At 49.2% G+C, this 14,088-nt stretch overlaps 3 protein-coding genes across 3 annotated transcripts; 2 read left to right on the top strand and 1 right to left on the bottom strand.

Moving 5' to 3' along the window:
* Window positions 1-3,512: 3,512 nt before the first annotated feature.
* On the top strand, window positions 3,513-5,514 carry FSST1_004018 (cation diffusion facilitator family transporter; the record flags this gene model as incomplete). Its single annotated transcript, XM_083230153.1, has 5 exons — window positions 3,513-3,910; window positions 3,978-4,658; window positions 4,715-4,927; window positions 4,981-5,039; window positions 5,102-5,514. 5 exons carry the CDS (start codon window positions 3,513-3,515, stop codon window positions 5,512-5,514), a joined length of 1,764 nt encoding a protein of 587 aa, XP_083087448.1.
* A 368-nt stretch (window positions 5,515-5,882) lies between these two features.
* On the bottom strand, window positions 5,883-11,842 carry FSST1_004017 (1-phosphatidylinositol 4-kinase STT4; the record flags this gene model as incomplete). The annotated part of the gene is made up of 4 exons (XM_083230152.1): window positions 5,883-7,364; window positions 7,414-9,945; window positions 9,998-11,608; window positions 11,660-11,842. The coding sequence occupies 4 exons, from the start codon at window positions 11,840-11,842 to the stop codon at window positions 5,883-5,885; spliced, it is 5,808 nt and encodes a 1,935-aa protein (XP_083087447.1).
* Window positions 11,843-12,207: 365 nt separating this feature from the next.
* FSST1_004016 (proteasome core particle subunit beta 6) lies at window positions 12,208-13,053 on the top strand (the record flags this gene model as incomplete). The annotated part of the gene is made up of 2 exons (XM_083230151.1): window positions 12,208-12,314; window positions 12,366-13,053. 2 exons carry the CDS (start codon window positions 12,208-12,210, stop codon window positions 13,051-13,053), a joined length of 795 nt encoding a protein of 264 aa, XP_083087446.1.
* Between the last annotated feature and the right edge of the window lie 1,035 nt (window positions 13,054-14,088).

The following is a 14,088-nucleotide window of genomic DNA, read 5'->3' as shown; positions in this document are numbered from 1 at the left end:
TTCACCAATGGCTCATTTTTCTTGTTTTCTCATCGCCTCTAGCTGCTGTTGGCTGTGTGAGTGAGTGGATCAAGATTGGTCTCTTTTTTAGATCAAAGCTTGGCCAAGCTTCTTTTTAGGGGCTCAACCTGTGGAGAGAGAAAAGATGGTAGTAGGGGAGAATGGAGATGGGCAGTGTTTTGAAGTTATTTCCGCATTATTTTCTTGCCTTTACTCAAAAACCTTAGACAAAGGTAAAGTAAGCTCGTGTACTGTACGAGCAATGAGCATCTGTTGTGGAACATGGCCACGACAGCTTTCTTCTCCCGTTGATGTATCGACCGACGGAGTACGGACACTGACAGGGGCAGGGACAGCTATCCGGATTCCATCTTGGAACGGAACAACAACTTGGTTACAAATGGTTGAACCCGGGGAATCGAGATGACAACTTTTGCTATAGAACAAGTGGCTGAGTGCCAGGTGCAGGCTGACAGGTTATCAACATCGCGCAAACGTTTATATGGACATCCATCCAATCCAATCCAATTCTACAGAGACAAGAATTGATAACTGATTATGATACGGTAGCCACAGTTGCAGCTGAGGGCTGGGCTACTTCTCGTCTCACGTCAGTTGCCCACAAAAGAAACCAACTTGATGAGAGCGTTGGGGTTGAAGCTTTATTAGTTACGTGGTGGGCTGAGTTACAGTTTCTATTATCATTCTCATCCAAGAGATAGGGAGAGAGAGCCTCGCCCACAGGAGAAATCACCCGATCCAACACCAACACCAAGACAAAGCTTGTTTTCTTCCTTGGAACTTCCCTGCAACTCTTGGTATGGAGTAGACGTTGAATTCTCCACTGGACCGGGGACCGTACTAAGGATTTGCGACTCTTTTCCTTATCGTTCGTGTTATTATTGCCATTGCTAATATTTAAGCGCGTCTAAGACATGGTAAGCAAGACAAGGCGATTGATCAACCCGGTACATAGCCTAATGGCTGTCGTCCCTCTTTTTCTTTTTTCGTCACCCGTGGAACCGTATCAGGGATAAATTACTCTTCATCGCTTGAGCCTTTCGTCATAACCGCTCATCTTCATTTTGTTTAAAACCCAAGTACATACCAAGGTCATCCAGATGAATGATGATGCCGATGGGTTGTGAAAACCAGGGCATTAGCCAAGGTAGAGAGAATGAGTATGTACATACGACTCCACTCGCGTGCTTTGTTGGTAAATGCTTTTTGTCTCTTATAAAATTTATGCTCTCCGCGGTTGTCAAGCAAAGTCTTCCGTTTGGCTGGCGTCAGCTCCAACGACGACAAACACGGGGCGGCTTAACTTTGACAATGCATGCACGTCAACAAGTATCAAGACACGCACGGGTTGAATTGCGTGGCCTGGTGGATCTGGGATCAGCTCCTCCTCGATCTATCCCCGATACGCTAACCTCCTCCCCTCCTTTGAAGCACCAACTTGACGACAGGTTACAGGTACTTGGCAGAATTCAAAGACGCGATGCGCGCTGCACAGTGTGTGCGAGAGATATGCAGCATGCATATGGACGGGACGGTCGGGCAATTTCAACTCTATCACCACGCGTCGACTACTTCACTTGTCTCTTGAAATAGCAAGACAATTATTAGCGGCATTCCAGACCAGGCGTTGATCGACGAATATGTGGTAGCCTTGTCCGTGCTCTGATTCGAATTTGGTGATGGTGAGGAGGCATGTGAAAGTCAATCAGAGAAGGGCCAAGCCACAACTCAGCCAACCTCCGCTTATCGTGATATCGATCAACGTGTTGTAATCTCAGCCGTTGTAGAGATCTGCCTGCAAACAAACATCAAAAGATGTATTTCATGTGATTGCCTGTTTGCTTCTACTAACTGATAAGCGTGCATCTGCAGAGTAATCGTAGAGTCATCACCAACGGTTCTTGCGCATTCCTTTATGCACATTTGGATGTCTGGCCTGCATGGATACATGTAGGCTGTGATGCGGCCATGATGATGAACGTATTGGCAATCGTATCTTGGTTCGCAGTGGCTATTGGCGGATAGACCGTTACCGCAATAGTGTCTGCCGCAGTCAATCAATCAATTGACCACGTTTCATGCATTATTCTCCATGCTGGTGTCAAGACCAGCCTCGTCAATTGACGTTGGTGAGGTTGGCGAATAGACTATGCAGCACTCAGTCACCGCATACGTGACTGGAATGCATCTCGTATAAATAGGCAGGCAGGTTTGTTAGACCAGTAGCGAGCTATTACCAATCGGCCATTAAAGGAGAACAGTCTGGTCGCAAAAGCGTTTGATAGTCACAATAAGCATACAAATAAGGTATTCACGGCACTTGTCAATGGTGTTGATGAGGGTCTGGCTGGCTTTAACCCCATCTTCTCTGCAACCAGGGGCAATGCAACAGCCCCTGTAATTGTCCCGTCCCATCGAAACCTCAGCACAGCCAGACCAAGATCCAATCAAAGTTTCATGATGCCTCACTGCCTCGCCTCGTTCGTTCATCGGACGGAGCATTTCCAGTGGCTAAAGGTTTCGAGTTTGGAGTTTTATAGTGGAGGCTTTCCGCCGAGGGAGCTCCGTCCTACCTTAGTAGGCAGGAAGGAGGTGACCAGGAGGTCATGTTGCCTTGCCTTCCACGGAGATCATGAGCTCCGCTGACTAAGGCGGCTGTCCACTTATTGGGACGTGGATCCATATTGGCAAGACCAACATGAGAAACAATTGAATTCATCTATAATGTAGATATCAGCATTCGTTTATATTACCATTTACAAAAAGAAGAACATCTTGAACCCTTAGTATAAAACATGAACATGAACTCTTCACTACTTCGAAACTCCCACTTGCGCACGAATTGCATCAATCGCTCACTCTTCTCTACTCAAGGATCATCGGCAGCACAACATTAAAACAACCGAAAAAAGGTTACAATGACCCATCAAAGGGATCTCACTAGACCTTCTCTGGACTCAAGGGACCCTTAAATCAGAGAGGCCAAGGCCAAATCTGCCAGGGTAGCACTTCTTTGCAGCGGAGCAGCAAGCATGTTGGCGGATAGCTTCGACGAGTTGAATCTAATCAATCTCAATTGCTCTTTGTCTCCGTTTCCGAACCTCCGAAATATACTTTTTTTATTTATTCGCCTGCCTCGGTCAGTTCGGCCAATTCTTCAAAAACCTTTTTTTTGTTTACTTTATATGTCAATCCCTTCTTTTTCTAATTCCTCTCACATCTATCTATTCAGTGTTTTAAGGGTCCTGTTTGAGCATCAGGTCGGAGGCGCGGAGAAACGTTTCAACTAGGTGCCTTGAGTTGCCATCGGATAGTCGCATTTGTTTCTACTTTCAACTTTAACGCTCCAGATAACCCCAGGGAATCTTAAACCTGACTCGCTATACGTTTTATCCTATTTTCTCGGCGATATATATTGTGCCTCCGCGACCAATTTCTCACAGCTCTCTTGCAAGTCGCTGCGAACAACAGCGACAACCCTTTTTGCGACAATGAGTTCTCCAACTACCCCTTCGAAGCACGGCAACCATGCCCAGTTCCGTCGCCCTTCGTTCCTATCCAACGATGATAGCCACAATCCCCTCGGCACGCGCAGTGGCCATCTCCAGTCACTGATCCGCAGTCGCTCCCAACAGAGCATGCATAGCCTCAGCAGCTCCCTCCCTGGGCATTCTGCTGCTTTCTGGATGGGCGACGACGAGGAGGCTGGATTGGTCCGCCACGATAACGACGAGCTTGGTAGACTGCTTGCCGATGAGCGCCGACTAACCCAACTTCTTCACGGTCCCCAGAACCGCAGCGCCAAGCTAATTGGCCGAAGTAACCCTCGATACCGTTGGGAGCAGTACTGGAGACCAGAGGAAGAGTTGGTTTCTATGCCCAAGCATCTGTAAGTCTAAGATCCTACAATCGAAGACGCGCCATTGCGCACAGATCAAGCTAACCAAACCCAACAGGCGTGAGTACTATGAGAGAACAAACGATTTGATTCAGCAATACTTGTACATCGATGCTCTTCTCGACTCGGCGATCCCCCATGATCTTCTTAACGAGTACCAGGCAGAGCTCGATGCATCTGCTTTCCGACCAGTTGACGTACCGGATACTATCAATGAGGAGCCCTCGATCAGCACGTCCGAGACCTCTCCTCTCAATAACTCGACTCCTGCGTCCATCACACCGGGATCATATGGCGCCATCAGCGTCAAGCACAGCAACTCTTCCACAAAGCTTCCTGCTGCTCGCACTCCTCAGGACATATTCCGATCTTCTGAGAACCTGCCTCTGCTTCAGCACCAGGATCACGATGATAATGTAGAGAACGAGGCACAGCCCTCGCGACCTGCTAGCAAGGACGATGACAGCGGCCCCAAACCTTTGTTGCCATGGCTGGAAGATGCCGAAATTGATAGTGATGATCCTATCGTTACTCTGGCTATCTGGGTCAACTTCATTGCTAATGCTGTTCTCCTTGCCGGAAAACTTGTCGTTATCATGTCTGTCCCATCCATGTCGGTTCTTGCCAGTCTGGTCGATGCTGTGCTAGACTTTCTCAGCACTGTTATTGTATGGATAACCACGCGTCTCATCTCTTCTAGCCATCACGACCAGTACAGTTATCCTGTCGGCCGCCGCAAGTAAGTTGGACAGTTTCTGCCGAGCGCAGACGTGAAGTAAACTAACAGTATTATAGGCTCGAACCTCTTGGTGTTCTTGTCTTCTCTATCATCATGATCACATCTTTCTGTCAGGTCGGGCTCGAATGTATTCAGCGCCTCATGAGCCCCGAGCACCCTATTCTCGAATTGGGCGTTCCTGCTATCGCGATCATGGTTTCTACCATTGTCATCAAGGGCGCCTGCTGGGTCTGGTGCCGTCTCGTTAAGAATTCGAGTGTTCAGGCACTGTAAGTTTGGCTTCAGCTTTCCCGTTTACAAAAGATATCTAATCAAATTATAGAGCCGAAGATGCAAAAACAGATGTTATTTTTAACACTGGCTCTATTCTATTCCCTATTAGTAAGTGTTGACATATACAGTGACAACCGAACCCGCACTAACCCTCGTTTTCTTGCCTCTAGTCGGTTTCTACGGACGAATCTGGTGGCTCGACGCCGTTGGAGGCCTGCTTCTCTCCATGGTGGTCATCTTGAATTGGAGCCAAACGTCGGCGCACCACGTTCGCAACCTCTCGGGTTTCTCCGCTCAGCCTGATGAGCGTAACCTCCTGTTGTACCTGACAATGCGCTTCGCCACAGCCATTCGTCAGATCCAGAACTTGCGCGCATACCACGCCGGTGACAAGTTGTTTGTTGAGGTCGATATCGTGCTCTCTGCTGCGACACCACTCAAGGATAGTCACGATCTTAGCGAGGTGCTCACTTACTTCCTTGAGTCTGTGCCCATTGTCGACAGAGCTTTTGTTCATGTCGACTATACTAGCTATAACGCCCCGACTCATATGCTCAAGGGGTCCGCTGCAAAGCCGAAATAAAGTTGTGCTGGGGATCAGCTGCAAACAGAGATCATGGGGTTCACTTCCTGCTTCGAGTGATAACGAGAAGGGACTCGTTTTTCAGTCTTCCCGGCCAGACCCTCGGAGATTTGAGAAGTCTAACAGAACATAACCCTACGGGTCAACCATGGCAAAATCTTTGATTACGTCGGATACGGGAAGAACTGGATTTACAATATATATAATCAAAAATGCTTGGCTAAGCTAATTACTATAGAATCGCGGATGTAGATGTTGGTCTGCAACCGCTCATCCTGGAAGAGCAGGGCGGAGTCCTGCGCAGGCGTCAGAAAACAATGAAATTTAAAACTTCCAACCCTCGGTTAAAGCCTCCTTTTGTGCCTCCCCTAATAAGGAATGCCGTTTGTCAGCAGCTGGAACTGGTCATAGATACCCGTGCTGTGACTCGAGTAACTGGTCTTGATGAGATGCTTCATGAAGTTGGCGGCATCACGCTCACTTTTGTCCAGAACGAAGCGCTCGCGGAAGTGCTTGACACTCTCTGGCTTGAAGCAGGGCAAGCCGCTGTCCATCATGAGCGAGACGATCTGGCTCAGCTTCTCGCAGTACTGACGACTAGCAAGGAATGCCTTCACGCAGAGCTCCTCGAAAGCTTTGAAGCTCTGGTGCTCCATTGAACCGCCCATGACAGCAACCATCTCAGTTGTGAGCTTGAAAGGCGCGCGCTCGAACTTGATGCCTCCGGGAGCGATGTCGAAACAGAAGCCAAAGTCAATGTGGAGGATGTGGCCGGCGTCATCGACCATTATGTTGCCGTTATGTCGATCCTTGAATTGCAGTAGGTAGGAGATGACTGAGTACGCAGCCATGGATTTGACAAAGTTGCTGCGGGCACGCTGGAACCGAAGCGAGTTCTCGTTGCCGTACTTGGAGACGAAATAGTCGTAGAGACCGTTGACGGCCTCACGACCGAGCATATCTCGCGAAATCGAGTTGGGTAGTACGTCAATGACACCGCAGCCAGGAGCTGTGGCAGTGACTCTGTAAGGGAAGACGTAGACATCAAGGCCGACGTCATGGAAGATGCCTCGGAATGCAGCAATCATCTGCAATGCCAGCACATCCTGTCGACAATCATCACCAACCTTGAAAATGGCCGACTGCCAGACCTCGACCGTCTTCTCGGGAGTTCCGTGGTCCCCTCCATCCTTCTCATCCATCATCTCGTCCACCTCAGACACGCCACCCTTGCTCTTCTGGATGCGGAATGTCGCCATGTACGGCGCTTTTGCGTGACTCTGTAGAGGTTTCCCAGACTTACGATCAATGCCAATGACGACACCATCAGGGTTACTAGGAAGGTAGACGCCGACCTCGACCTTGATCTTGCGCAGCTCCTCTTCAATCTTTTGCTTCTTCTCCGGCTTGCTCTTCTTGATGAAGGGCTTGAGCTTGCCGGAAATATCTGTGACTTCGTCAAAGAAGGCAAATTCTCTCTCGTAGAAATCACGGTCTTCGGGCGCAAAACCGTCAACCATCTGTGTCATGACCGTGTCAAGTGTTGGCTTGATTTCGTCAGGGATCTGAGCATCATCGTCCTTGTACGAGTTGGCCTTCATGTTCCAAATAATCTGATGAGCAAACAGTTGAGAAAACTGGGCCGTTTCCAAAATGTATCGCTTCACGTATCCAAGGCTGTCGTAACGGAGAGACTGGACAATTTGGGGAACGTAGAAGAATGTCACATCCACAGAATGGCTCTCGAGCGCACGCATAGCGTATTGGATGACGAAGGGATGGTACTGATAGGCTGGCAGGAACATGGTGACGGCTGTTACGGGGTTCACAGCCTCCCAGTACAACAAATACTATCGAATATTAGCGTTGCACATATCAATCAATACACACAGAATATACCTTCAGTTGCTGGGGCCCAACGTCATCGGGAAGAAATCCGCCAAAGATCAGGTTCAAAGCCTCAGGCTCAAAGATAGCCTTTTCGGGCATGGTAAGAAGCAAGAACCTGATATCGCGTTGTAGGCGAGGGAAGGGGAATCGGGTCGCCAACTCAATGGCGATGGCAGGATCCTGCCACCAAGCAGTGCGTATAAGCGGTAAGAGGGCGGCTTCAGTTGGTGCCTTGCCGGCCGGTTGAGCCAAAGCCTGGTTACTGGGGTTGTTGAGCGGGTTGACCCAGACAATTAAACGAGTTTGTTCGTTTCTAAGCATAAGGTCGAGGAGCTGCTCCTTCGACTGCAGGGACTTGACATTGCCAACAGTCTGAGCGCCAATAAAGGAGACGAGCTGTAAAGCTGCGAGCACGTCGGAAATAAGACGAATCTCTGTCTTCATCTGTAGGAGGTTGCCTCCAAAAGACCACTTGGGCGCTGACCTGAACCAAGACAGGCCAGCCGTGAGAATCCTTTCCTTGAGCCTCCATTGTGCCGCAGGCTTAAGAGTGATGCTAGATTTCAAGACACGCAGACCAAACAGAATGAGCTGGAACCGAATTTCTCTGGCCATAGGATGGGTTGCAGATTGCTTCATCGCTTCGAGCGTAAGGTCCAACATGCGGAGGAACACTCTCTGGATATCAGGGCTGCCAAGTCTGGTAGCGTTGTAGTGGCTGACAAAGAACTGTAGCAGTCGAGTATGGGGGGAAAGAATATCATGCACAATCTGCTTCTTCTTAGCTAGTGCTTCCAGCTCGCTAGGAGCAAACTCCTCCTTCAAGAAGAATGGGTCGACGTGGTGCAAAGTTGGGCTGAAAAGGCCGACCTTTCGACCAAGGGTGAACTCCCATTGCTGGACAATCTCGTTTAGTAGCCTTGACTCCTGTCTCGGGTTCTCATTGATCACGCCAAGCCACAGAGAAACACCAAGATTTATAGACTGTTTGGTGAAGAGAGCAAACGGAATGCTCACGAGATGATGAGCCACGGCGGCTTCGTCTTTGTCTGTACGGCAAAGAAGAGCTGCTGCTCTGCGGAGTATATCGCGAACCTCGGTAGTAGATGTGTTTTTCTTGCTAAGAATTCTAGCCTCAATGTGAGCCAATGCAGTAGTGGCACTAGCACTCTCTTTCACGGATGACTGCGCAAATGACATGCGACGGTTGTGATTCATGAAGCTCATAAGTTCTGTACCACGGTCTGGAAGTGTCTCGCCATACCGATACTCTTGGCGAGTTGTATACTGCGCGACAAAGGCAGATGCTGTGTTGACGCCCGAGTTACCGATTTTATCCATAGATTGCAGGCGATTGTCCGTTGAAGGAATAGTTGATCCGAGTTCGAGGGCGAACGACCTTCCCAGAGAAACATGACCATAGGCTCCCTCGTCGCTGAATTCAGAGAGATAAGTCTGCAAAATCCCCTTAACATCGAGAGGAGAAATGTTGATGGCGGCATTGACCCATACCCTCGCCTTGCGGTTGAGAATGTCTACCGTCCATCTTCGGAAGTCGTAGTCGTCTGAAAGCTCCACAGTCACACCACCGAGTTCTGATGTAAATGTTGATCGGGGAGCGTAAACATCTGTCTCTGCTTCCAGACAGCTAGACCACATGAGAGAGAGCAACTCTATCAAGGCAAAGAGTGATGACCTGTGACAAAGGGCTGAGGGTATATCACGAAGGATACGGTCCGCACAGACAAAAGCAGCCTGCTGAACTCGCTCGATACGATGACAACAGCTGCAGAAAATGGAAGCAAGCTGTTCAGCGGCATATTGGGCAGAAAAGGTAGGATCCATGCCACTTTGAGTCTTCTGGATATACTTATCCATGACAGCAGCAGCAACACCCTCCATGGCACTGCTAACATCACCCTTGGCCATGCTCGGTTCCAAGAAATAAGACAAGACTTTAGTGCAGTCACCCGAATCGGCTCGGAGGATTTCCATGAGGTAAGCAGCCTGCAGAAATATTACCTTGCGGTAGCTGAGGCTCCTGATTTCGTTGGCCTTGGAAGGTACGAGTTCGCTGAGGAGTTTCTTCTGCAAAGACTCCCTATCATTGCTCATACCTCGTCGAAGAACGGTGTTGAGTTCAATATCACTTTCGACCTGTTCGCCTCGCTGCTCGGCCACCAGAGGTGGTGAGTGGATTGCAATCATACGCAACTCCCTCAAGTATTGCTTTCCACGGTCTGTGTTGGTAGCAAAGCCATGCACAACGATGTTGAACCAAGCATCTCTGAGGAGAGAATAGGTTTCGTCGTCAGTAATGGGGTTGGAAGCGAAATCGTTGCTGGACATGAAAATTGCCAGTGGGTGCAAGAGCTCAGCAATTTCCTTGGCAGCCATTTGCACATCAGATTCCTTAGTATGGCCAGAAGAGTGGACATCACCAAGTCCAATGATGTCGTCAAGCAAGTACTCGAAGTAGATATCGAACAGCTGCGAATCGCGTTGCAGGTTAGCCGATATGAAAGTACGAGCATTTTTCACCTGCAGTAGCCAGTCAGTACACAGGTCAACATAGTAGGGGGGTTAAGCATACGGCTTCAAGCAGGAATAACTGGTTCTCGACAACTCCAGTATGGCACAGTTTGCTGAATAACTTGAGCAACGATCGGAACTCAAGCTGGCCGCCTTCTAGGGCTAGAGCAGCTGCACCGCTGATGATTCGAGCGTCTACACCTGTGTTGACTTTCTCAAGCTTTTGTTGCAGCATCGACTGAGCCAAAGCAGTGATCTTCTCATCCTTGAAAGCGGCAGCAATTCCACAAATAGTTTGCACAACGTTGCCTGAGACAATTGCGGTTTCTTCCTCACCATACAACTGAAGGGAGATGGAACTTCCAATAGACTGGCGCCTGGCGTAAATAGGGTTCAGTCCTGCTTCACTTGCTGTACCGTCAATCTGGTCGTTCACAAATCCCTGGTCTGATCCAGGGCTCAGAACGTTGCCCAAAGTGTAGAGTGTGCCAATGACTGCATCTTTGGAGAGCATTTTGAGAGCATACGCAAGGCTGTTGGAAGCTATTGTAACAATACTCTTCTGAGGTGCATCCTGCACAATGAATCTGGGCAGGATACGACTAACATTGGACGAGAATGAAGGCGAAATCTGGCAGATCAAAGCCAAGCATCGAAGCGTGACAGAGGCAAGAGTTGGATCAGCCATCTGCACAGAGTCATCCAAGGTTTCCTGTAGCCAATTCATGAGGATCTCAGGATCAGCAGCGTCTTCGTTGAGGAGAGCACAGTTCAAGTAAGAGATGAGGGCCGCAGCCTTGACAGCATAGGCAAGACTCTGCTGATCAGGCGATCCCATGCGGATGAAATCCGCACCGCCTTCGATGTATTGAATTTCCTCAACAGCCAACGCCGCATAGTCCTCGATAGTCTTGAAGTCGGCCTCCAGGGTGATTGAAGCAATGTCACGTAGGCTCTCGCCCTGGGAAATGTATATGTCAAGCACATGAGACTGTCGCAAAGAAGCAGGATCCTTCACCATTAAAGAAGTGCTAGAAACGGCAAAATGGGCGAAGCTCTTGTGTAAGAGCATAGCTCCCAAAGGCCGGCCAGATGAGGCATAGTGTCGCAGGTATCTCTTCCATTCCTTGACCTCACGGTCCTGGCTATGACAGTTGCGAATTGTCGATAGCGCTGTCTCCACTGCAATCAGGAATGGCTCGGAAAGGATCTCTCTAATCTTCTTGATCAATGCCAGCCGTCCGCCAGATCTCCAAAAGTCAGCTTGGGCAGCGGCAGCATCAAGAAAACCAAGCAAGGCCACGGCGATTGTTACAGTTCGAATGGCGTCTTCTAGGTGGGGGTTTTCTGGGTCTCCTGCTTGGGGAGAGATGATACTCTCAGTGACTCGTCTACAAGAATTCACAAAAGACCAGATTTTATCGGTGACAGTCTCTTGAAGCTCGTCGTAGTTGATACCAAGAGCCAGGAGGGCCCCTGTCACATGAAAGGCCAAAGCTTCGGTAGGAGATGGATCGATCTTTCGAAAGAAGGGCGATGGAACGAACAATTGTACGTGGGCTTCGAGGATGTATGGAAACAACTGGTAAGAGAGCCTTTGCGCACTCTGGCTCGATTTGATCTTGGGTGCCGTTTTACACAATGCGATTAGAACCTCGAATTCGCGGATGGACTACAGATGTCAATTTCCCACTATGATATGTGCAATCCATTGACAACCTACCATAGGTACTCGACCTAACGAGTTTCTATTTTGATTTCCATTGACATAGTCCTTGCTCTTCGCGCCAGCATGACAGGCCCTACACAGTCGGTCGAGATCGGATCGGTCAAACGATGTCGTGGAGCTACTCGCAGATAGCGATGCTATCTTTTGGAGCGCTTTGGAGCGGATGTCTCCTGTCATGTTTAATACGCAGGCAGAGCGACCGCTTCAAAACACAGTAAATCAGGTAGTGAACTCAGATAGAACAATGTCAACAAAAATGTGTCTTAGATGAGACTTTCTAAATGACGATTGTTGTTAGGTGAACTTAGGAGGTGAACCCCTGTCGAGCTTCAGCTTAGTCATCGGAGCTACCCCAGCTCTACAGGTTAGGTGGGCAAGGCTGCAAGCTTGACGCGTGCGTCTCAACCTCAGCTCTATCGTCAGTGATAAGGCAACATCAACGTCAACATCATCAACCACCGAAATCGACTTCTATCGCCCTGCGCATCAAAAACAATTCTGCTCTCCGTACGGTCGTTATTTCTATAACATAATCTGCAATCATGGCAGCCATGTTTAGCCAGAATCCCTTGATGAACGGACCCAACTACTCGTTCTCCGATGCTCCCAAGACCAACAGTGGAGAGTTTCGAGAACACCGATTCAACCCGTGAGGCACCTTCCTTGAGCATTCCCGGAGCTCACAGCTAACTCATATAAGATACACCGACAATGGTGGCTCAACTCTGGCCATCGCTGGCGCCGATTTCACCATCATGGCTGGTGACACTCGCCACACCAGCGGCTACAGCATCAACTCTCGCATGTCCCCCAAGGTGTTCCGAATTGGTGGCACAACCGCATCTCAAGAGGACGCCACACTAGTTCTATCAGTTGTTGGCTTTGCCGCCGACGGCGAAGCCCTCCGCGACCACCTCGACACTATCTGCAAGATCTACCGTTACCGCCACGGTAAGCCCATGTCTGTCAACGCTTGCGCGAAGCGTCTCTCTACAGTTCTTTATGGCAAGCGATTCTTCCCATACTACTCGCATGCGATGCTCGGCGGTCTGGATGAGGAGGGTAAGGGCGCTGTATACTCGTATGATCCCGTAGGAAGTTACGAGAGGGAGCAATGCCGTGCAGGTGGTGCTGCAGGCAGTTTGATCATGCCTTTCCTCGACAACCAGGTCAACTTTAAGAACCAGTACATTCCCGGAAGTGGAGAGGGTCACGAGTTGAAGGAGAGAGAACGACGTCCTTTGACACGAACTGAAGTTGAGACCGTCGTCAAGGACGCCTTTGATGGTGCAGTTGAGCGACACATCGAAGTTGGCGACAACCTCCAAATGCTCATTATCACCGCGGATGGTATTGAGGAGACATTCTTGCCCTTGAAGAAGGATTAAACGAGTGGTGGGATGAGAATGTACAACAGGGTTTACTTAGACGTCACAGAATCGACGAGCCTTTCTTACGGCCACCTGCGAGGCTTTGTCCATGTTAAGACATGATTATAACAACAGGTAGCCTTTGATGATGAAATATGAAGGTTACGTTTCCACACTTGTGTGCTAGCTGGTGAATCGACAAGTCTCAAGGCGTCAGACATGCCCAGCTGCGGCATTGGGAAAAGAATGTTATTTCCAGCTATAGAATGGGGCAGCTGTTGACATTTGCTATCAGGATGCAGTCATCGCACGCAGAGACCTATCCTGTTGTGGTCCATAAAATACACCTAGAACGACGAACAGTCAGATCACCGGGTAGTCTGATCATACATGACGATGATTGCAAGAATTACCTGCCCTAGTACAGTGTGCGCATGCATGGCATTGGGCATACGAAGCTACCTGAATTTGGATTGTTATGCTCAGTCCTCATACATTAACACCAATGTCTCAGCCACAGAGCCTGAGCAGGAATACAGAGTTGACGGGTTATGATGCCGTTAACGTATGCATGGTGAAAATCCATGTCTAGCTGAAGTCAACCCTATTTCTACGATCAAAACAGGCCCTAAATGGCACCAAGCCCACGGATGGCATTGCATCCGGGCGAATAAAACACACTTGTGCTTTTGGGAGCACGTCTAGACTCTTCTGGGGCGCCTCAATGGCACCATGACCGCGGCAAATGGCAGCACCATGTTGGTCCGTTAGCCTTGAGCGCTTATTATCCGTTCAACGGTCCGTCCTTAAGCCCTGTCTTGATCCTTCCAAGGGTAAGTGAACCAAGAGATCAATTCACAGCTCATTTTCCACAGTCACGTCGAATCTGCTTTGAGTCGGAAATCGTGTTTTGTTTCTCAGTGGCAAGAGTGACAGCCAACATTGGCCGAACCAATACCCTCAAACCATACCTAGTTGGCGTCTCCTATCGCCGTGGCCACCTTTAGGTTACACGCCTACGAATTGGCTCACTGCGCTAAAGGTCTCTATTGA

Source organism: Fusarium sambucinum, chromosome I (assembly GCF_050947815.1).
Source record: "Fusarium sambucinum isolate potato_lamoka chromosome I, whole genome shotgun sequence".
NCBI lineage: Eukaryota > Fungi > Ascomycota > Sordariomycetes > Hypocreales > Nectriaceae > Fusarium > Fusarium sambucinum.
Note: the sequence above shows the minus strand (reverse complement) of the source record. Positions and strands in the feature narration are given on the sequence as shown.